Genomic DNA, 24,882 nt, shown 5'->3' with positions numbered 1-24,882 from the left:
AAGGATAAGTAAGTGGAAGGCAGACACTGAGCTGAAGGGGGATCACTAACTTACGATCGAACCGTGTCTATTACCAGTGATGCCTGAATCAGTAAGAATTCAGTCTATCCCCTTCTGGCAAAAACATTACTTTTGAAAGTTAAACAAACTGAACAAACAAATAAATAAAACACCTTCCCTTGCACTTCAACTATTTCAACCCAATTTGCCTTAATTTACAGTATAAACTGTGCTGTCATATTTTACAAAGCTACTATATGGCAGAGAGTTAGATGCACTCCACAACGTAAAGCCCTGTTTTCTTCTTGTAAAAAAATACACCAGAAGCAAAATTAAAGACTCTGCCGGAAAGGGATTTTTTGATAAAATACAGACTGACGCTGCTGAAAGAAAAAAAAAAAGAAAAGGAAGGAAGGAATACAGTGGCGTGAATGGTACATAAGTGAGTTCTCTGAAGCATTCACCTCCTCCTCCCTTGTGCTGGGGCCACTGAGGTGAGAACACTGTCCTGCTCTACCCAGCAAGTGGAACATGGAGCTGCATCACGTTGTGCAAGTTAATGGAACAATATTGATTTAAGAGCCAATTCTGTTGCTATTCACAACCAAAAGAATATTGAAATGCGTGGGGAGTGGTGATTAATTTTGCCAATATTTTTAATATAAAGCTTTTTATTTGTTTTTAAATAAATATAAAGAATTTCAAGTGGGTTTATGCAATCAGGATCTCCACAGATAATACAAAGGTTGTGAACAAATGCTTTGCATTGAAGTGTGGCTTCTGAACACAATATGCTGTGTAGAAAATTACAATCATGGGCAGTCATGGAGCTGCTGCAGCAGTTTATCAAAGAGACTTCCTGACTTTATGACAACCTGAGGTGTATGTAATGCAGGCATATTAGAATAGCTTTTCATTCCAAAAGTATGATTTTATCCTTATTAGTACTCTAGATGATAAAAGGGCCATAAATTATTCTGATAGTTACCCTCTTTCTTCTTTTTGGACCACCGTTAATCTTCTCAAAGAGTAAATTCTTGCTCTGGAAGGAAAGAAAAATTTTTGTAGCCGTCAAATTCATTACATCCTTTTAGAATACTGCTCTTGCTCTTAAATACTAGCACGTGAACATTTCAGTAGCAAGTTTAGATGGGTGCATATTTTTATGGGAAAGATAAATATACCCAAAATATTAGCAGGAAAACATGAATAAATGCTTGCTTCAGGAGCAGTCAGGCTCATCAACGATTACAAAGCTACAGTTTGCTGCTGTGCTGCACAGTATCTTTGTGCTTAGCAAATAAATAAGCATGTTAAGAACATGTTCGAATAATGACATAGATTGGAAGTTCCACATCACACATTATATGGTATAACTGCATATATGTTAAAAGAAAAAAAAAGAAGAAAAAGGAATAAAAGGTAAGTTAAATAATAGGAAGGGGATGGGGAGAGGAAGTGCTGTCTCTGGTACATTTTTCTGTACACTTGAGGTGACAAGAACAGAAGCAAAAATACTTTCCTTTTACAAGGGATTTTCTAATTCATTTTTAAAATTGCATTCAGTGTCATTCCTACTGTTTTGTTGTCTTTGCTTATTCTCTTCCAGATATCAACACTTTCCAGAACAAAGTTCTGCTGAAATGAGTTCTGTGCCAACTCTTCCTTTGTTTAAGTAGTGCCCTCAATAAAGTTTCTAAAAACCATTTGGTCCATAACATTTTTAATGGCAAACCTTTTAAAAACTGCCAAAAACATCTTGGCAGAAAGGAAAGTTATGATGATGAGAAAAAAAAACACACACAAAACCCTTCTGACCACGGTTTATAAGAGCGCATCCACATATTGTTATATTTCATACAAGTAGTGAATTCTAATAAAGTCCGGAATAACACACACATGCTCAGCACATTTTGTTTCAATTGTGTATTATGCAGAAAAACACAACAAGACCCTAACCTGAAAATGGAAGGAGAGAAGAATTACATGTATAAAAGCTGAACACTGTATAAACAAGACCATTAATTCTGTTATAAACAACTGACCTAATGTTGATTATATAAATAGAAAGTGTAATTCTAGCGCGAGACAAATTCACCAAACACTTCTACCCTCTGCACAGCCTTGATATGAGAAAAAACAAACATTTTCAAGTGTTACAATGAAATCTGCCAAAATTGTCTGTTTTGTACTTCTCGTGTTCATTAAGCCCAAAATTCGCAAGGCCTATCTCTTGCCCAACCTAAGTTATTTTATCCGAACTGTGCCAAAAGGGAACAGAGAAGAAGTTGGCCAAGGGAGACATTCTTGGCTAGTCACGTGTGCGAACTTCTTACTTAGGGAAAATGTAAATTTAACATTAAAAAACCAAACAACTAACAAACAAACAAAGAAAAACCAAAAAACAGAAGAACAGAAACGTGTAAATTATTCTCTGTAGAAACCAAGCACCACTAAATCCCCTCTTCATTAACTATTTGAATTTACACTTTAAATGAGAGGAAAAATATTGTTGCTGAAGTAAGAAGGATTTAATGACTACCTATGTTAACATTCCTGTCATTCCAGAAAATTCCTTACAATTGAAGTGTTCCTGCTCAAGATGATCATTTTGGCCTTGTCTGCCTAGGAATGTGCTAAGAACATTTCTCCTACTTTTTAGCATTACGTGTAGTGCAAAGAAAATGGGCATATGGAGCACAGTCTACAAGTGTGAATGAATGGTAAATCACAGTTCTAGAAGCACATCTCACTGCATCATGGACTCAATTTGCCTGACTCATCTTTCACCTGGGGCCCAGTGGGAGTGGAGGTACAGAGCTCCTGGAGCTGGAGACAAAGCTCGGCTGGAGACACACTGCGTGGCCAGCAAGGATATGTGGCTTCATGAGCGTGGAGGGGATCTCCTGTATTGTTTTAGGGCTCAAGAACTGCAGGAACAGCCATGGTGCAGGGAGCCAATGCTTTGTTCTTGCTCCCGCACCTTCCTGTGCATCCATCAGGTACTTGGAGGTGGGCATTCAAGGAGGAGAACTCGAGTTAAAATGCTTACAAGCAATGTCATAAGGATTTACCCTTCAATCATTTTGGGGTTAGTGAAACTTGTTTAGGTCAGTAACAATCAGCAGCTCTGAAATCTGGGCTTGCACAATTATTAAGCAAAAGTGAAAATGGAAAGTGCTTTCAGGAGCACTGTTTTATAGCCATGTCACTCAATGTGCAGCCCATCAGGAATATCAAGCATGAAAATTTATATCACCAATCACACTCCACTGAATTGAACAATGTGTATTCATTGTCTGAAACTGAAGAGGGGTATTGGACTCACTGTAGCCCCCTAAATAATCACCGCTACCAAGCAGATATTTTAAAATGCCAGTTAGCAAAGCTAGATGCTCTTAACATTGCTCACTGTAAAAGAATCCAGAATGAAATGAAATCTATGAGTGACTATTTTCAGGATTTCAGTAAAATTAGGAAGCCAGAGATGGTAGCTTCTTTTAACAAGGAGTTCATTTTTGTTGCCTGTTTTTATCCCTGCTTCCTATTTGCCTCTCTTTGTGTTGGCCTGGTTCCCTTTCTGCAACTGATAAGCACAAGCACAACTGGCATTATTTCTACCCTGAGATTGAAAGTCATCCACTGCTTCAGTAGAAAGAAGTGTCGTTGAAAAATACTGTTGCTTTTAATTTCCTATTTATGCTGATAGCAGTATCAGAAAACACAGCTCAACTTCCCTCCTCCTTTTAACCCCTACATATGGTATTGGTTAGCACTTGGGGGTTCAATCAGTATAAACCTCATTTATACATGAGTTATATATTTGTATTGTAAATACAAATATCTTCATGAAAATATTCATGGATACCAAGAACGCTTCTTTAGACCATTCAAAGAGTCAAGATGCAGAACACAGAAAAAGGCAGACTCAAATGGACAATACCTGCCTCCTGCACAAAAAAGCCTGAACTGAGTAGAAAATAGTTCTTTGGCCTGAAACCTTAGAAGTCATTGTTGCACATTAGAGTAGTGCCCTGACTTACTGTTCCCACTATGTCTACACATGAAGGATAAAGAGGGGTCCTCTCTATGCAAGGGGACAGAGATGGGGGGGTGGGGGGAAGAGAGAGAGGGAGGGAAGAGTTTAAGCTGCATGTCTTGCCCTGTCAACAAACCCTGTTCCCAGACTCCCTCAGGTGAACACATTGATACATGGAGAGTTCCACCCGATAGAAGGATTCTTCCTATATCTTTCCTCTCCTAACCCAGTGTACATTTATAATGATTTATGTATTCATAACTTCATATGCATTAGCAAATATTTACACACGATATTTGGCATCTGAATGGAATCACACACTTTGCTACACAAGACAGCTTCTAAACATATTTTACCATTATGAAATACTTTACATTATTGGGTACTGCACTGGTCCCTCAGCTTTGCAAACACCAGAGTTGGTTACCAAAATAAACCTTTGTAATAGCTGATTTTTATAGCGCTTTTCTGCGATTATTATTCCAGAGAGGAAAAAAATAACCAAAACAGTCTAAAATCAGTGTCACTGAATTTCCTAATCTTTCTAACGTGCAGTACTATCCAAGGAGGAGGCAGCCGGGGCAATACTCCTGGATCTCGGCAGAACATTTGCTCATGTACATTACCAGCTGTTTCGTCTCTAATCGAAAAGATCTGGGCTTGGCTCTGCTGCAGCTAGATATGATTACTGCTTGGGACCTAATGCTCTTTTTTAATCCACATGTGAGTAGTTTTTTCCCTGAATTAGCAGTGATGGATGGAGAAATGAAGAGAAGGCCAATGTTCACTAGTGATTACCTATCATTTGTTAAGTATATATGTTGCTGATGACAGCGCAGTACATACGCTGATTCTGAAATCATGCTGCAGGCCAAAGATCTGCAGAAGTGTTTTTATAGTCTTCAAAATGGCATTATGAAAGTAAATTACTTTTGAATAATAAGAAAACTAACAGCATTATCTGGCATAAATAATAAAGTTCACCATCTGGTGTTTTTAAAATGAAAACTTTTGATGGTAATTACTTAGAATGCAATGAGGGTTTCCAAAATTTGGATTTTTGGCACGATTCTCTCCAGAAATTTAGCACTCACATAAGTAATTAAGGCTATAAATCTTACACTGGTTTGATCATGAATGATGAATCATTGTCTCACAATTACAGCAGAAGAAGAGGCTGCCAAACATGTATATTTATCGATACATGCTTAGAAAGCACTGGCTTAGGGCAATCTTAAGAAAAGTGCTGTAATAATGTATAATGAGATTTCGTGATTTGCTCTAGAAGCATAAATTATGATCATTGTTATTGTTTTCCTGGCGCCTGAAGATGGATTTGGGATTGGACATTCAACTGATGTAATCTAAGATTAACCAGCAGAGCTCTCTTTGGAGCCTCTAGCCTGCAGAAATAGTCTAGCTGGAGTTATTAAAGTATTGTATGTGTAGAGCAAGAGTTTTGCCCTCAGTGTAGCACATAACGCATAAAATAGGTTTTCAATGAAATCCAGTAACATGAGAGGCCACTGATGCTCCACACAAGCCAACAGCAGCGGAAGGGGAAGTTGCAGCTGGGTGGCAATGGTGGGGTTATGGAGCAGACCTGGGGACCCGCTGCTATGCCAGGGCTGCTCCAGCCCAGTGTGTGCCAGGCTCTTACAGGGGCCCTGCAATGTTTTGAAACCTCATGCTAAAATCTGCACTGAGTTTGGTTACAGCGCGCTGTAGTTTGAAATGTGGTTTGCTGCATTTACCACGCACATACATAGTTGTCATGCTTTTGGACATAATGAGAGAAGGATTTCTATTTTCTGCTTCCATGGGCTTTTCATCAGTCCTTTTTCTTAGCCTCTATTTCTCTATTTTTAAAGGCCAATTCATCCTCCTGAGGAGCTCCCTTCAGGGTGACAGTTCTACCACCAACGAGCCCATTATGCTCCTTCTGACTCCCGGTATCCCACGCAGCAAAACCCAGGGCCACATATGTGGCAGAACCACCAAGAGTCAAGTACTCACCCACTTGCCGGTGTTGGGATAGTTGTGCTCTGGATCGAAGAGGTGTTGGTGCAGCTGGTACTCCCTGCTGAACTCCGCAGTGTCTGGGGTGTTCTCTAGGCACCCATCATCCACTGCAAAAGCACATTAGAAAGCACAGAGTGTTTAGTGGCTTTAAAATAGCGTGCCACTTTTAGCAGCAAACTTCTTAAATGCAGTTTGCAATTTAAAAAAGCATCTAAGCAACTAGACAACTGAAAAGTACCTTTTTTAAATCGTTTGTTTCTTTTGAAAGGATTTTATCTGGATGTATGTAAATATTTTTGAAGAATGCAACTTCATGAAACTCTAAAACTAACAAACTTATTTTCCAAGTTCTCCTCCCTCCTTTTTGTTTTTATTTTAAATCAGTGATTGGGATTTATTTTACATAGAACTGCACGTTATGCTGATTTGGAAGGGATCCTATTTGCGTTTTTTTAATGCCCACAGGAGGTGATAGAAGTTGTTTAGGCAATACCTTCGAATTTCATGGTGAAATGAGTCTGCAAGCAAAGGCTGCTTCCTGCACTAAGCAGCTCCTGGTGGAGCTCCATTTTTTGGCTTGCTACTTCGTTGAAAATGGCTGAGAACTGTTTACACACCGTAAGTTCCCTTAAAAAAAAAAAAGAAAAACAAACAAAAAAAGAAACTGCAATGTAGCAGAAGTTGTATGTCCTGGAAGTTTCTGTGGATCAATTACTAACATGATAATTGCAGAAACTTCCTTTATCACAATGAATGATTTTGCAGACAGTGTCACGTCAAGAATAATATCCTCTTAAAAACCTTTTAATTTTAATTAAGATCTATTTACCAAAAGCAGCAATCTTTAAACAATGTTTCAGGAACTTGAGGTCAGACCAGTTTTTTGTTCAGAGCCTGCTGATGGCGCTCCCTCCCCACCGCCAGCATGGAGCGCTTGCAGCCCCAGCCACTCCCAGCCATATCCAAGCAGAACCCAGCACCCAGGGCATGATGTGGGGCAGACAAACTGCTGCATCTGCAGGCACGGGCATTCTAGAGGATCCCATCATTTCATTAAAAAAAAAAAATTGCAGGGGGACTGCTTTTCCCTTGTGTGTGGGAAACAGACAAGACTTGACTTAAAAATGAATTACTGCAATCAACTAAGGTTTATTCTAAGTTCAACAGATTCTCCTCTCTCTCTTTTCTCCTTAGGAAGAAAAAAATACATCACCAGGAAGAAACAAGGGCAAAAGTAACCATGAAGGCTAACAAACCCAGAAGCCATTATACTTTAGTAGCTTCTTAAAAATTATCTCAGTCTCACAAGGGAGAGGGTTAACTCATGGTGGCAACAGAAACATGGATTATCTCCTCACGGTGTCTATGCCCTTGTGTTTTCTACCCAAAGAGCAGCTGGATGTGTGTCTGCCCTCTGTGACTGCTAATCAAAAAGTCTTCAAGCTCAAGTGCTTGAGGCTTATGTATTCCTGCTGTGGAATGTGCATATGTAGACAGTGACTGGAAAAATTGTTTTCCATTAGGCAAATCCACAGACCTGATTGAGGAAGGCCTCCGGTAATTTGTATGCATAATACAGTTTTAACTGTCACCACTTGAATTTCCATTTAAGGCTCTGAAAAACATTTTACTCTAATCCTAGCAGATGCTATCTTCACCCACAGTGTACCTGTGGCAGCATTTATCTATCTGTGCAGGCAGCTCTTCTCGAGGATTTCCTCCTGTGCTCATGTCTGACCGTATTGCTCTGACCAAAAACATTTATTTCACCTAAGGCAGAAAAACTGAAGGGATACTCAAGTTATTTCTCCAGAAGCTGTATTTTATTTTTTTTTTAATCTGATCACTAACACAAATTGGATGGGCAAGCAAAATCATTCTTCTTTATCTACAAAGCATGTTACTGTGTGTGAGAATACCTAAATATCATCATTTGCAACTTGTCAGACAGTAGCTACATTGAGCAAACAGAAAATAAGATGTTCTTTCAGAAGAGAGACAGTCATCATCACCAAATGGACTGTAATAGAAGTCAGTGGGGAGGGCTATTTGATTTTTCTAATATTTTTCAATGAAATGTAAAAACTGTTTGCAAAACTTCCCATGACTTTTTTTTTTTTTAATCAATTCTAAGCTAGTTAGAACATTTTAAATAAAAATACAGCCAACTGTTTTGCATTATCCAAGGAACATAAATGAAGACTAAACAGAAAAGATTTTGAAAGGATCTCTTAGCTCACAAATAAAAAATGAGAGACAAAAAAGAAGTGCTCATTCCCATTCCCAGTTCCAGCTTCCAAAGCAGCCAATGGGTGTTTTACTACTACTTTCAGTACTGGAAGTCATTCCTTGGCTCAAATAACAGGAAAAAGATCCATTTCCTTAGCATATGTCTATATCATGCACACAAAGTACTGTTTAGAGGTCCCCGAGCACGAGCCACTGAGGATGCACCCAGCCCCAAGGTACAACAGGGACCTATGGGTGTCCCAGGAACTACACCATGTTTGCCTTCCCCAGCTGCTCTGTGCAACTTGCTCACTGGTAATGAGTTGGGGTACGGCCACACAGCACTCTGAATCTTGGCGCAGATGCACCCTCAGTGAGCCATAAAGCCACGTGGAAGGGAGCCAAAGTATCTTAAATATTGACTCATGGTCTGGGTTGGAGATCAGGGCAGACAGTTTCATTCCTCTTGGCACAATGAAAGTCTCTAAAATAAGGGTAAACCTCATCTGTACAGAACGATAACTTTTTTCAGGATCCAGCCTAAAAATGAACTCCCTTAGGAACAAGATGCTATTATAAATCTCGCCATCTTCTGCTCCAACTTCAAGCAGGCTTCCTTCCCCACACCTTTTCTAGCAGTCATACATAAGTACAGGCGGTGCACGTATTAAAAGAAATCTTGTCTAGAACACCTGATTGCTTTACTAGTCTTCTCCTGGCATACAGAATGAAAGGAAACACTCACTGGTGATAAGCACCGTGCTGCTCAGTATATCACTAGAAAGCCCAGCAGCACAGCTTGTACAGAAGTGAAGGCCATGGCAGAATTACCTGTTTTCCCAACAGGACAGGGGTTTGGTGGGTCAGGATATCCTTGATCTTCACTGAAATCCTTTGGTATATTATCTCCTGTCAGTTCAGCCACGATGTTTGGGATATTGCCGTAAGGACCCAGGTGCTGGAGACCCTCGTGTGCACCACCTACAAGAGAAGATTTGTACACCTTCTTTTCACAAAATGAAAAGTATATGATTGATATAAAAATAGTTTTTATAGAGACAGATCCTAGTTTAAGATTCAAAACTCAGTCTTTGAAACATTGCCTGTGATTTAAATCAGATGACTTTGGTAATGAAAATTGAAGCTAGGAAACAAAGTCAGCCACATACTATAAACCTCGTTTTCTCAATTTTTTGATTATGTAAGTTATATCTATGTAAATGCAAAGGAAAAGGAAAATGAGACATTAACGGAAATTAAAATGTTTACTTCACAATCATCCTCACTCACTGAAGATGTTATGGTTCAGTGCAGCAACCAGTAATCGAAGAAGATACAGTCAGACAGCATTGTTCCAAATTAATGACACTGTAAAAAAGGAATGATCCCATGTGTGCAGCCTAGAAATACTTTAGTAAATACAGCCTAGAAATGCCTTAATAAATTCAGTCATGGGAGTGGATCTAGAATACTGTACCAAATTTGGTTACATATGTCCAGAAAAAATATTTTAACACTGAAACATTTATTGAGTGAAAATTTGAGTTTCCTGGTGATAGAGCATCCAACCTGTTACTGGAATTCCTGTGCACACACACCCACATTGCAGTCATTTTGGTACAAAACATCACATTCATTGGTTTTGCACTTTTTCTTAACAGGTGAGTTCTAGATTCATGCTTTTATATTTGCCCTGCGGCACTGTGACAAGGTCACTGCAGCAATGGCTGTGCTGTGGCAGTGCAGCAGGTCTCTGTAACCCCATAGGGCAGGGCAAGGAGAGGTGCTGCCTGCTCCTGTGCAGACACAACACAACCAATGTGTTACTGAGGTTACTGTGTTACCAATGCAGCTACTGAGAACAGAGAAGGCAAAGCAGGCTGCAGCTCTTTTTTTTCCTGTGTACAGCCAACGCTTCTCCACTCTGACTTCCATGAGAGCTTTGGGAACCAAGGTCGGTCTAATCTCTCTTTATTCCTTTCTACAATTATGTGTGTGCTCAAGCTTGTGGTCTGTGCACACATTACTGGTCAAATGCATCTAAGTGCTGAAGCCCAGCTGCTTGAGGAGTTTTCTAAATGCTATTGTACGGCATTCTTTTGAATTTTAGACAAATGAAAACTTAGTTTCAAGTATGAGCTTTCACCCTGCTGTAAACCAGACACCACACGCTGCAGCAGCAGCTAATGCAGTTATTGAACACCAAGACAGTTGTGTGATGGCAGAGCAACACGTTGTACAGCCCTGGAGATGGAAGGATAGCAACATGCAGCCCCCTGATAGACTCCACTAACAACAAATGAGAAGAAAAGGAATTTGAATGATAGGATAATGTGAGTTAAAGAGCGAATGCAGATAAAATTGGTTAAGTAGCATTATCACTGGCTGATCACCGTATAGTCTTCTTTTCAATATATATAATTTTTATAGATCCAAAAGGTAAGAACATAGCTTCTGAAAATGCAGTCTCCTCCAGAAGAACTCAAGCAATCCTGCCGTGAGTCACAAATAAATACTACCATCAGAAACTGCATTCTATATGCAGCTAAGCATTCTACGCTAACACACTGCCTTTCACAAATTGATAACTTCAAGTAGTCTTAAGAAATTTCACTTCCTTTTCTACAATAAGAAGTATTAGTTCTGTCAAGTTGTTTGGAGATCGCAAATAACCAATTGGAAGTTGGCATTATAGTACCAGTTGGTATATACACATAAGTATTTCAATTTTATTTTCCTATTTTTTCCCCTTTAAATACAAGTTTCTTATGCTGTAATGCAATATTGAAAGTAAGTTTTACACAGATGTAACAGTCATAGACACAGTCCCATTAAAACTTTTGCAGCTGTGTTATATGAGGTTTTCCCTTGCAGCTGACCATGAGACCTGGCACCAAAACCAGAAAATAGTTATACAAGTTATAACTTCATTATACATTTACAGTTTATAATCAGCACAAAGATGGTGCTTGTAAGAACCGTATAGACTCACAGTAATGCTATGGTTACGCTTTAAAAAAATCATATAACATACATGTAATCTAATGTCACTCAAACATGTGGAGTATAGCATAAATTTTTTCTTTTGTGCTGAGCTCCTTTGCATGACGATTGATTGCATATCTGTACTTAAAAGCATCAGATTATGATTCTGCTGTAAACGAGAGAACCGCATAATCAATACGTGTTTGAACATCCTGTATACAATGTGGTTCACTGTGGGACAATCCATCAGATGCAAGCATATCTACCCTTGCATGTGGTGCAGACCTCTTGGCACCAAAGCTCCATCCATAAAGAAAACAGAGGTACTTAGCAGGCTCCAGTGTGCTATATATACATGCAAGTTTAAACCAACTGCCAAGAATCCCTTTGACTGAGTGCAAAACAATCTTTTTATATTAATATAAAGGATTGTTTCCTTTAGGTATAAATGTTCAGGATCATTTAAGGGTTCTTCCTTTCTTTCTGAGAGAACTGCAGAAAATAGCACCTGCTCTAGTGCCATAATTTAGCACACTTGAGTGATTTAATAGCGTTAGTGAAGTTCATTCCTTATTAACTGTGATAAATAGCACACTCAGACAAGACTGCAGTAATAAAAATGAAATGCCATGAATATACCAAATGGGAGTATTATGTACGGTAATTCACAAGCTGCATTAGTTTGGGTATTGTGATGTTACTGATCTGAAGAAACATATCAGGATTAAATACACGGCAGCTACCAAGTCAAAACATAGTAATACAAACATATACACTGCCATGTAAAAAATAGCACTAGATGGCTCTCTTGAACCGGGACCAAACCTTGAAGCAGAGACTGAAGGAAAAAGACAAGGAGACTAAATATTGAGGAACTTTTTGTAATTCCTCGTCCAAGTACAGCATGAGAGTCACCATTGTTGAACTGCTTGAAACCAGACTAGAGAAACCCAGAGGAATCATACAGAGAACACTCCTGTAATGAGAAAGAGCAGGCTGGAAAGACCTATGTTCTTCCCATCTCTGCTTACATCTCATTTGAAATAGCTTTTGTGCACCTCATATTAATGCGAAAACAAACAAACAAACAAAAAAACAATCCGTTCCCTTTTATGCTTGGGTTGTCTCTGTAAGCATGTGCTGATTTCAGTTCCCTATAGGATAATCTAGAAGTTTAGATCTTTTGGACTGAGGTTTATATTGTCTTATCTCAGCTTTGAATTTCATTTAAAACATATGCATACACGTAGCCATCTTCTGGTATCGGTTGTGAACTGTTGCAGAGTGAAGAAGAAGAAATGGATCGATGCCGCCCTGCCCTCATGGAATTCTGGAGAACTCTTTGATTATCTCACCAACTGTCACTGTCATCTCCATTGAGGATACTTGGAATGACTGAAAATCTCAAGTGCATGCATTTTAAGCTCATTTCTCTGTAGCAACAATACTGCCCATATGTATGGAAGGACAACACAACCACTGTGTTTTTGGAAGGATAAAAGGAAAAAGAAAAAAAAAGAGGGGAAGGAGAAAGAAGGAAGGGGGAAAAGGAAAGGAGTAAGCAATCTCCTGCCAAGTATTAAATAGTTTCCCTGATGAAACGGGTCTGATTGAAAAGCTGAAGTTCTGGTTGCTGCTACCTCTATTAGTGGCACAAAACACAACTGAAGCAAATCTGCTCTCAGAAGCAATCCTTTGCATTGAATACAAACAGCCAGCACTGCTCTCTGAAAGAGCCATTTTAACAAAGCCAGAGAATGGGTTTTCAAAAAATGTAAAATGGTTATAGAATATTTCAAGAGAAATAATGGGGCTTGCTTCCATCTGACTAGAACAGTTTCCTGCATCACTGGTAAGGTTACCCCATTTACAAATGCAGAAAGGCGGTTTGGCCAATCAGTGTAGGAAAACAAAACAGAACAGATTGAGTGTCAGTTGCGAGTAAACAAATCCCAGGTCCCAAATTAGCAGATTTTTGCCCAGAGGCCTATTTTTCACTTTTTTTCTCTTAAACATCCATTCAGGAGCAGATTCCTGAAGTAGCCAAGCCCTCCCCAGATGCACAGGGAAGTGTTCTCCCAAGTGAGAAGTGGTCCTCTTTCCATCTCGATCTACACAAGCTCCAAGAACTGTGAGCTGGAAGGGAGGACTGCCATACTTTATACCCCTGTGTGAAGCCTTTGCTATCAGGAGACGAAGTGTACCAGAACCTGTCTGATGCACCCCACATTTTTGCCATTTTTCCTCATATGGTGATGGTGTGAGTTCAGGAAATGATAGACAAGAAGATGTGATAATGGAGTGAAATTCTTCACATGGGGAGACTCCTCTGGCAGCCATTTGCAAGTGCCTTGCATTTTGCAAGGTGTGCAAGGCAAACTGACCTCACCAAGAACTCCTCCAGCAGAGGGTATCCCAGGTTTGTTATTTCCCAGCTGTGAGTTAATTAGTGAAATTTAACAGCTGTTAAACAGAGATACAGTACTATCTTTGCTACTGTCCAAAATATTTTGCTAATCTTGAATATTAGTTCTTATCATTGGTAAAAATCTTCAAAACCTTTTCCAGTGAATCCACTCTGATGCAGAGATAGCTTAGCTCCTTTTCCTTGTTAGCTCTCCATTCCATCCCGCACTTCTGACATCACTAACTCTGCTCTATCTACCTTCCTTGTGTCACTGTGTCATTCAAAATGGATGTCTAATACCAGATCAAAAGTAAGTTTGCCAGCATGCTCTCTGATGCCCTTGCATCTTAAATTTGGACACCAGCCACTGACTTCTTTTTCCTTTTTCCTTTCTTTTCTTTTTTATCTGCTCCTCACCATCTAATCTTATTCAAACTATCCAAAAATATCCCAAAAGCAAATAAATAAATAAGTAAATAAAATAAAGCAAGTAATGCATTTTCATCTTCCTTATCCTTTCCAAACATCACTGAAAGCTTAAAATCCCAGTGCTATTTTCCCCCTTCATTTTCAGGTAGCTTCATCCAGGAGATTTCTACTCTGTTGCTGAAACTGATTAAGGTCAGGAAATGAGAAGAAAAGAAGAAATTATAAATGATCACACTTTCTCTATTTCAAAGAAGCTGCTAAATAAAAGAACAGGAAAAAATGCTCATACAGGAGAACCAAGAATGGAAAAACACAAGCCTAGCCAGCTTCCCTACTCAGTGAGGAGTATGCCTGGGGAAACCCAAGAAAACTACAACTGCACTCACGCAAGTATCCTGGATTCCAGAATCAGCTTCTCTCCCTAATGGCACCAAGTTTCGTAAAACTATAAAGATGATTTTTTTTTCTTCTCTCTGAAAAGGGACACATTTTTTCAACATCTTTTCTAAAGCTTTAAGTACACACACCACACAATTACTGATCTCAATTTCCAGTGAATTATTCACTTTTATCCCATATTTTAATTACAAACAGTACAAATATTTAATATATGAAATCCTTTCATTGTGAAATAGCTGCGACCAAGCGACGCCCATGTCCCTCTCACAAAGAATTTCTAACAGTAGCTTATATGCCATTATTAGTCATTATTCAAATTGCAAAGACAATACAAATATCCAGCAGCTCACTTGTTGACAGAGCACAAAAGCAATCTTACGTCTCCTTTGGCTGAACAGTCCCGTAATGGCAATATTAATTTGCCCCGCACCCTGAGCAGAAAGCTTTTTCACTTTACCGTGTAGATAAGCTCCCATCTATATGAAGTGCAACCTGCAGCAACAGACAGCCGTAGCCACACTGGCTTCCAGCTTCTGTGCATCATCAGCAGGGCCATGGAGAAGCGTGTCCAGGAAGCAGCACGCACCTACACCTGGCATAGCATGATCATGCTAAGAACCTTGTGAGTAGCATGTGGCTTTATGAAACAGAGAGGAAGCAGGTGGCCTACTTTATCTCATGAGGTGTGGGGAACTATGTCTTTCGTATGAATGCAGTTGTGCCAAACAAAGACTGGAGCACATTATTTACTGGTACTCATGCTGGCTCTGTGAGAAGTCTAGAAGTCCAACCTACCTCAGCACTGGCACCAAATGGAGGTGCCAGAGGTAGAAGCAGGCTGAATGCTGCTCTCCAGCACTGTGATAGGGATTCAGGCCAGGCAACCTGCTGCACTCAGCTTCCCAAGGGGAGGAATTGGCTTCTTTCAACCTCCTGCCTGGTGGCTGGGAACATTCCGCCCCTCATTCATTCCCTAAGCAGCTGTGAGGGCACTGCTGAAAGCATACACAACGGGAAGCACAAGGAGAATAGTTTTGGAAACCCCTGGAGCGTGCCAGAGATCCTATCTGCTGCACACTGCACCACAACCAAGAAAAGCAAGAATCTCCTCTTTGTCCAGAAGTTTATAATATCTTTTCATAGAACTAAATAAATAAAGGAATCTTTTCTTATTGCAAGTTAATTTAAAATCCAGATGGGAGCAGGGGAAATGCACATGATGTGAGAACAATTACAAAAAGGTATAAATCCTAATAAAAGCACCCAACGACTTGTTTCATGCATGTGAAAGACAAGCAGGGAAAAATACTAGTATACAAGAACTCATCATAATTTGGCTAATCTTCACTGACAGGCTTTTAAACACTTCTGGGCATTTTTCATTGATACATAAGATTTCACAATCTCATGTTGTATTTCTGCATACCATCTGCCAACAGAAGAAAACAGTACTGCATAGCATCAGATAACACAGAAGCTATCATTTTTCATCTCCTCAGATTTCTACTTTCTCTTATCAGCTAATCTCCTCCTATTCACATGTAAAATACATAATTTTGTGTACAAGCATTTGTCAAATCCCATTCAAATTGATTAATTATCTTAAAGTACATGAAATCTACCTTAATCCCCACAGACCTTCCATCTGCCTTCCTCCAAAGGATCCCATCTCAGCCTGCTTTGTCCTTTGGAATTACCTTCTGAAGATGACTTTGTGACCCACAGTAGAACTCTACTACACAGCAGCAGGTTACAAAGTCAGCATGAGGTTCTGAGAGCTGAGGTCTCTTTATCTTTTTGTTATCCAGAACAGAGATGGATAGTGACACCCACACTCCCTCCTGTCACCATGATACTGTGGGCCACACTTTCAAACTCTTAAAAAAAAAAAGAAAAGAACACATAAATCATCCTACCTCGTTTTTCTCCTGTTTATGGATTTTTCAGCTATAATTCATTTCACATGCAGTTTCTTCATAGAACCCTGTCACATCATTTGCTCAGATTAAGAAAACCCACTTTAAAGCACCACTGTCATTTGGCTCCTAACTTTTAAATGCAGGATTAGCATTCTATGCTGCTTCTCATAGGGTGTGCACTATTGCCTGATATCTTATAGCCAGAAATATTTGACATCATAATTCTGGGAGTAAAACGCAAAAAAAAAAATTATAAGTATTTTCAGAAAGCCTGTACAAATTAGTATAGAAAAAAGCTTTGCCATTTTCACTTTATGATACAAATCCAAGGCGTCTATATTAAATTTTGAAATGATATTTGCTGGCTTATTTCAGTTATTTGAAAACAGCAAGAAAACCTTTAAGGCATGGACTCGTGGAGAGATGTAGGGAATCAATATTGTTTGTTTAATGTCAGACCAATAACACAGTGTTCAATGAAGCTCTTGTGTGCTTCAGCATAAGAAGACCCACTGTGAACATAACTTTATGTTGAACTGCAGCAGGACTTTCTCTATAGAACAGATACAACAATCCCAAGCTATTGTGTGGTCCCTTTACACCAAACTGACACCGCAAAATGGCCCTGAAGCAGCCAGCTGGCTGTGGGAGGTCTGACACAGTGCAGTGGCACAGGGCCAGACCAGTGATGGCACTGCTACCCTGGCTGCTGGAATGGGGGTGCAAACGGAGCACGGAGGATGCAGCCATAATGTGACCCTCAGATAGGGTGTTCCCATGTCACTGTGGATATTGGTACCCATCACCCAAGGAAACACAAATGTATTGCAGTACAAGCACAGCACGCATCAGCTGAAAAGCGACTGAGTGGTGTTCAGTCATTCCTGCATTCGTTTCTTTAAGTGCTATACCAGCAAATATTTGAGCAGCTCTCTAGTGAGAATATCGCAGCATCCTCCTGGGAAGCAAGTGGCAGTCTTGTAGGTGCATTACAGGGCAGATAGCAAGGCAAGGAAGCAATGTCCCTCTTCATTTTCTTATCAGGAAAATGTAAACTAAATAGATGTAATTAACATCTATGAGTATTCTGCATGATTTTTCAGAAAGCATATTTCATGCAGAGTGCTGTTTGTACAGCGTCTGAACTATCAGTTCTTAGTAAAAATATTAAGGTAATGGTTCTTAGAGTTTCACATCTCAAACAGGCAAGCACTAACTCCACTTTTTTTCTGAAACAGAAAACGTGTAGATTTCCCTAAGAAATAACTAAACAAAAGCCTTCCTTTTCTCAGTTGCTATATGCAGTCTCTGCAGGAGAGTAAAAATCTCTGTGTGTTCCCAAAGAGACATCGTATTTTCATATTCCTACAAAAGACCAGGATTTAAGAGACATTATTGAATGTTTGCATTGAGGTTTATGGCATCGTGACTCTTTTGCACTTCATGTTTCTAAGAAATAAAACCGAAACAACCAACAACAAAAAATCAACAGAGAGGAAACAAAAGTGTAAGGAGACAATATTTGCAAAACTAAAAGATTTCTCTTACCATTTCAAAGTGCTACAAACTGCCCGAGCTGGACTCCTGGTGCCCCCGTGTGTTTAAGCGAGAGGTTAATGCTCTGCTGCTGTCAGAGCCCTGACATCAGAGTCACGCACAGGTTCAGCTCTCTATCCCTTCTTCCCCCCGAAAAACTACATATTGGCAACATTTATATGCACATAAGAAAAGAAAGCAAAACAAAACAACGTGGTCTCCTGCTTCATAAACCCCTGCCTGGCAGAAAAAAGCTTCAGTTTTTGAAATGCTGAAGGCATCTATTTTACTCTTCAATGTTAACGGAGATGCAGCCCCATTATTCTCAATAGGAAATCTGAATATAGCATAGAATTACTCATTCAGCGCTTTAGTAATAAACTAAAATAGTAACCGCAGAAACAGTTACTCTTTAGTTACACAGTTTTATTTTCTAGATTTGGGATATTTCCCCTTCTTTATGCAGCACTGCTTAGTCTCTGCCATCCTTCTTTCTAACAACATAAAGTAACAGAGAGAATTACTATTGAAGTGAAAGTAGCTAGCATGCGGTTGCTGTGTTTAGGAACTGGAGCATGTTCAGAAAGCAAATCTGCACAGTGGTCACCAAATTTGGGTGGTTCACAGTATTTCTTGGTAGTTTAAACACTCTGTCAGGCATCTGCTAGACTCTACTCCCATTTCAGCCATTTCAGCATACTGAGCTGAGATAACAGGTAAACGGACAAATGAAAAACGAAAAAGAAAGTAGACATTCACTGGAGACATTCAGTGTCAAGCTGGATGGGGCTTTGAGCAATCTGATCTAGCTGTGGGTGTCCCTATTCATTGCAGGGAGGTTGGACTAGAGGACCTTTAAGGGTCCCTTCAAATTCACACAATTCTACTATTCTATGTATTTATAGATGTCAATATAAGAAAAGACAGTAAATTCTCTTTTTAATTAACAAGTTTTATATTGCTGCTTTTTTGTTTGTTTGTTTGTTCATTTTGGTTGTTGGGTTTGGTTTTGTCCATCAGGAAGAAAACTGATCATTCGGGAAAGAGAAGACATAGATAATTACATTTTCTGAAACATATCCATCTTTTAACTGTCCTTGGTGCATGGCAAGTTTATGACTGCCCTGACTACTGCCAAGTTAGCCCCAAACTTTTTTAGGGGGAAAAAATGACCATGTATAGCTCCTTGAAACACCATTTTCTAGTGGTTTTAGGTCAGAATATGATGATTAACACTGAAAAAAAAAATGTAGATACCAGAAATGGAAAGTGGGCATAATTAGGAAACCTGTTTATGAACTAACAGCAATAGCATTTTTATGGATGAAATTAAGATCTTATTCAGCTGGAAAAAGTTATGAAGATAATCATTCAAAACTTTACAAACATTTCATTATAATAAGGCAGTTAGCATGTTAACTTGTCTATATTATGGCAGCTTAAATTTGTTTCCAAATTCCAAAGCTACACAACTTATTTTTTCTTGACAGCACCTCGTTTGCAAGAGTACACACGTAATTGGTGAAATGTTGGCCTTTTGGAAATCTTTTGGAATCCTGGCTTTGCTGACGTTGATGGCATGCACACTTATCAACACAGCTGTGGGTCTACACTAGATTGGTGGTGCAATTTCTGACAAAAAATATTTTGCTAAGAAAAACATGTTCAGAACAATTTTCTGCAATAACACAATAAATTTATTAAATCGTGAGTGGTAAACTTTGTTTGTCTTTTTTTTTTTTTCCTGAGGTGCAAGATCTGGTCAAAATGAGAAACAGATGCACTCCAGAACAATCTGTGGGCTGATGGTGATGACACCAGCATGAGATGAGCCAAGCTTTAACTGTCCACACTGGTCACTGCAAACTGCAGTCTGAAAAATGGACGGACGTCAACACTCTGGGCAGCTCAGAATTTCTCTCAGATAATACCACTTTCATACCCAGTTCCACTACTTTCAGGCAAAAATTCCCAGCGAAGACAGCATCTCATGAGGGCAGTTAGTGAATTACCATTTTGCTACTGATTATGTTCTCTATGAAAATCCTATTTTGCTATGACATATTCCAGTCCTTGCCTCTCCAATTCAAACTAAAGAGAAAACTTTCACTGACTTCTTTTGTCCAATCTTTAGAACTTCTGCCCTTACCTTTCTTCCTTTCCTTACCTCTTAGATTTCCTCCTCCTTAGTATTAATCCTTTCTTTCGGTTTTTAAAAGTACCTGCATGCATTAGCCAGTGGTGATCATGCTACTGTATTAGGAAAAGCCTACATGCAAACCCCTAAAAACATGAACTGATGCCATCTAAAACCATATGTAGCTATCTCTTCTGTAGCTCAACCTTAAATCATGTACAGTTCCTACATGTACTTCTGGGAATATTAGTCACAGACCCTCTGTCTGTCAACCAGACAATACCACTGCCAGCCAATATGAGCACTACAGGCACAGGTTTCTTGGCTTCCACATCACAACCCCACATGCAGCATCATGAGCCACTGCTCCATTCCAGTCCTTGTGTGATGGTCACAAGACACCTGATGCACAAGTGAGTATCAGTTTCATGGCTTTAATGGTGGGCAGATGGGACACAAAAACAGCTTTTCACACACATACCACTGTGCGACTATTGTGCATCTCTTGCAAAACCAAACTATTTTGGTTTTCACCACACCATGCCAGCAGTTCTGTTTCCAAAGTAGACATCGAAAAGTACACCCTACTGTGCAGTTTTCACTGAAATTATGCAAAATTAAATATACAAAGAGGATAAAATAGAGTGTTGTTAACTCTGAGGTCTTTAATATGGTAATGCTTAAAATTACCAGTGGAGAACAAAATTCTAGGGTTTTTTTTTTTTAATCAGTTGTTTAATAATACGAAGTCTATATTTAGAAAGAAAATCACAGTGAATATTTACTGAATTGTATATACCATTTAAAAAAAAAAAAAGATAAGAAATTATCATGTATAATGGCAGAAGACCATGTTAAGTTTGTAACAGGAATTAACACTTTTGAAATATTCAGAAGTGTTTTTTTTTTTTTCTTCAACTTCTAATCTGTTGTTTTAGTAGATAGCTCTGTAACTCTCTCAAACCGAGACAAGAAACCAACAAAAGGGCAAGTGGCTGCTATCTGAAAAACTCATAGCAGAAGAACTGATGAAGAGAATTGCTCCACATGAGGGTTGGATTTATGTATCTGTTCTGATTTTTCTTTTTATATATATATATATGTAAAACCTGACTCCTGAGTTTTTCTATTTCTTATGCTTCTGAAGTGAAAAGGACAGGGGGAAAAGAGAGAGATGGAGAGGAAATTTGCCAGAAGTTTACCAGAAATTGACCCAAAATTGTGAAAACTACCAGTCTGTTTCTCTACATATTTGCATTTATAAAGGAGGAAATACCACAGACAAATATTACTCTTTATCCTACTCTCTTTTGCTCATTTAAATCTGCAGAAAAGCAGACAGAGAAGAAAGTTCCTTTAGGTCTGCAACTATAGTGTAGAAATGCATTTTCAGGTTTAAACTTCTCCTCAGCCTTCATTAGGGCAATTTTCTCTCTTCTGCAAGGACAGTCATTAGACCTGAATGCAAAATAAATAATGGATACAGACTTTCTATGAACTTCAAAGCAACTACATTTTGTAAAAGTGGCTTCATGTCAAGAGAGAGAAGGGCTGAGATATCCTGCTGTTTGGATGTTCACACATTAACAACAATATTCTGAGCTGCGTACCTTCAACCTTTTACTATAATCCCAAAGTAAGGGCCAGCTCGTTACAATTCAAATAGCAATGCATTTTGCAACATCACCCTAATACCCTAACATTTGAGCCAGATATTTTAGGTGGCTTGCATAGTTAGAAAAGGCTGATTCCAAGGAAACTTCACAAAGTGAGACCAGAAGCACTGGACAAAACAGTGAGCCTGATCCTGTTGCAATCATCACAGCAACAGAGTCTTGAGGTGCTACTGTTGCACTGCAGGGAAAAGGGCAGCTGTGCCCTTCCCCACCCCACAGTGCACCACCTTGTTGGTGCCTCCCCTGATGCCGTACAGACCCCTGGAGAATTTCAGATCCCCCTCAGTAAGGTTTCTACATTTACCTTGCATGACATCGCAAATGTTTGGTCTAGTCTACATAGTTTTCTAAAAATCCATGAGATTTGGGGCCTGCAGCTTACATTTGTTTCGTGTTAAATATGTATGTGATACAGTTATATTCAATACTAAGGAAGAATTTTACAACCTGTGTCATTATGAGGTATGAGAGGCCAAATATTTCCAGTATAACAAAGTTGTTTTTTTCCACAAAGCTTATAGATAGAAAACCACTGCCTCTTCAGCCCAAGTCATTTCTTTAGGAAAGGTTAAAGATGGCTGATTTGAAGGCAGACATCAGACAACAACAGGATGAAGAAGTCTGTGATTTTATGCTCAAGATATTCTGCACAGATACATCTGCAAAGTGGTAATTGTTTCCAAAGCATACCAAATTCATCATAAGCAGAAGAAACCAGCTACCTTCAATGCTCTGTGGGCCCACCAGGTTCATGGCCTGGTGTGCTGGGTACTCCACGCGGGGCCGGGCAATGCCCAGCTGCTCCATCACCCCATGGAGCAGCCTCTGAATGTCGGCTTCAGAGACCCTGTCTGGTGTCCTTGCGCTGTGGCTGTAAGCCGAGGCCAACCCAAACACCAGCAGGAATGTCGTGGTACATAGCAGGGTGCTTGCCATCCTGGTAGCCAACTGCAGCCCGGGAAAAAATAAATGGATCTGATTAGAAACAGTAGTGAAAATGAAGTGGAAATAACTCTACTCTTAATACTACATGCTTTTAGGATCAGCTGAAGAATCTGTGGGGGCCAGAAAAGAGAGAAGAGCTTCTTCCCTTCAGAAAAAAAACCACCAAACAGCGAGTTGACCAAATCAGTCTGCTGCTCTGTGTTTCCCTGCAGTGCTCATTAAGCAGTCGCTGCAAACAAAATGGATCCACTGCTTCGTTTAATGAAAATCAGTTTCCCCTCCCCCACGCGTTTGTTATGCCGTTTTATAAACCCCTGAGCTCAGTGCAAAGCCTTCTTCGGACGGGAGATGCTTCCCAAGCTGTACACTTGCGCTGCCCAAAAAAACAAGCACTGAGAGCAGCAGAATAACGCACGTCGTGGCTTTATCTCTGCTGTAAGACAGGAGGCTGCCTGCTTCACCTACATCACGTTCCCACCTGAAGCAGAGGGTTCATTTGGTTCCCCTGAGTGCCTTTCACTAAGCAGCTACAGCGCACGGTTTAATTAGACACAAAATCAAAATTAAACTAACCACTATTGTCTCGGGTTGAATTTCACCCAGAGCATTTATTTCCGAATGCTCATTTTCCCATCACGATGCCTATCTCCAATCTCCTAACCAAAGACCCCCTCGGCCCCCCTTTGGCTGCCTGATTTCCCCACACCAGACGTCAGGACGTTCCACCGGCCCTCGCCAGGAACCCTGCAACGACTTCGAGGCAAAAATGGCTGAAAAAACAGCGCCGGCAATATTCCCCTCTCTCCTGCGCGGCTCCAGCACATCCCCCGCCAGCCTCTGCAGGAGGCAGCCTCGCACAGCCCGTACCACCGTTCGCCGCTTTCTGCGCGCGAGGAGGCGGAGGGCAGCACCTCCCGCCGCTGCCGGCAGCAGCCGGAGGAAGCCGGGCAGCCCCCGGCCCCGAACCGCGCCGTGCCGCACTCACCTCCGTCCCGCTCCCGGCGCGGCTCTGCGGGTGCAGCGGCTCCGCGGCCGCGCATCCTCCGTGCGCAGCCCCGGCCCCCCCCGGGCACCTGGTGCTGCCGCGCACCGCGTGGGTTTGTCACACGGGTGTTCCGGAGGCCCGATGCAACGCGCCGAATGCTACGCTCCGACGGCTTTCAGTTTATTTTTGGTCAATTGACGCCGTTTCGACGATGTCATCTCTTGTTTCCAGCGCTGCGTTCGTTTTCTCGCCGGGATTTTTGTTCCAGAATAGGATGCTCCGCAGCTGAACTGCGGGCTGGAGGCATTACGTAACGGCACGGCAAGCAGCTCCCAGCGCTTGCAGGTAAAGGGCTGCAGGATGAGCAAATCTGCAAACAGCTCGAGCTGCTGGCAGCAGAAAAGACTGTAAACAGATCTGTCAGTACCTGAAGTCCGTACTTCGTAGCACACAAAATGATCATCTCTAATGGTTCTGTGTAATGCAACCGCTGCTGTGGATTCCACGCCTTCCATTTTAGAATGGCAACATCTACAGAAAGCCCCAGACTCGATGCTTCACAGAACACAAAAGATGGCAGGGACTACTTTCAGCGAGCGGCTCATGTTCATTTCCTGGTCTCTGCTCCTTTTCTACTAACTTCTGTGCAACCTCTAACTAAAATCAAAGCTTAGCACTTCCTCTGACGGTGTTTGTTGGATGTTAAGGGTTGGTTTGTCACTCCCAAACCAAATTATCCAGGATTTAAGTCTGCTAGTTTGTGATCAAAAACAATTCACTTTTTTTTCCTCTTCCAGGTAACGCCTCACCTATTTTAAAGCCTCCTTAGTCTGCTAACTTCTGGAAGTGAACCTGCTTGTTTGCTTTGGGTCTCAAATCCATTACCAGAAAGTGAAGACATTCAGCTGCCAGCTGAGTTAGCAATTCACCCCAACTATCCACCATAAGAGCCTGAACTAATGACAAAAGAAAACAATGGGAATTTGGATTGTAACACCTTGCTTTCCAGGTGACTCAGCTTAAAGCTTCAGAAAGCACGAGAAGCAGATCAGTAGCAATTGGGTTGCAACTGGTGGACTTCTGCAAAGATCTGCTGTGTCTTCACATTACAAAAGATCATCTTTCAACATTTAAGAGAGAAAGTAATGATTAAAGGCAGCAATATATATTCACA

The 24,882-nt window shown here is 40.4% G+C and overlaps 1 protein-coding gene across 3 annotated transcripts in view; it reads right to left on the bottom strand.

Annotated features, from left to right (window-relative positions):
• Window positions 1–24,042, bottom strand: part of SCG5 (secretogranin V) — a 28,229-nt gene extending 4,187 nt beyond the window's left edge. Inside the window, exons 1-5 of one of the 3 annotated variants that reach the window (XM_065754353.1) lie at window positions 23,606–24,042; window positions 22,501–22,742; window positions 9,122–9,271; window positions 6,056–6,168; window positions 989–1,042 (exon numbers count right to left, since the gene is read on the bottom strand). In XM_065754353.1, coding sequence (XP_065610425.1) covers window positions 989–1,042; window positions 6,056–6,168; window positions 9,122–9,271; window positions 22,501–22,742; window positions 23,606–23,763 — 717 coding nt within the window. In that variant the 5' untranslated portion in view covers window positions 23,764–24,042. Of the gene's footprint in view, window positions 1–988; window positions 1,043–6,055; window positions 6,169–9,121; window positions 9,272–22,500; window positions 22,743–23,449; window positions 23,470–23,605 lie in introns of those variants that run through there. The other 2 variants (XM_065754336.1, XM_065754344.1) reach the window with 2 other exon arrangements.
• Between the last annotated feature and the right edge of the window lie 840 nt (window positions 24,043–24,882).

This window comes from Cyrtonyx montezumae, unplaced genomic scaffold (assembly GCF_038088225.1).
Source record: "Cyrtonyx montezumae isolate F1298 unplaced genomic scaffold, pur_monq_1.0 scaffold_10, whole genome shotgun sequence".
Classification (NCBI taxonomy): Eukaryota; Metazoa; Chordata; class Aves; order Galliformes; family Odontophoridae; genus Cyrtonyx; species Cyrtonyx montezumae.
This window is presented reverse-complemented; position numbering and strand designations above follow the sequence as displayed.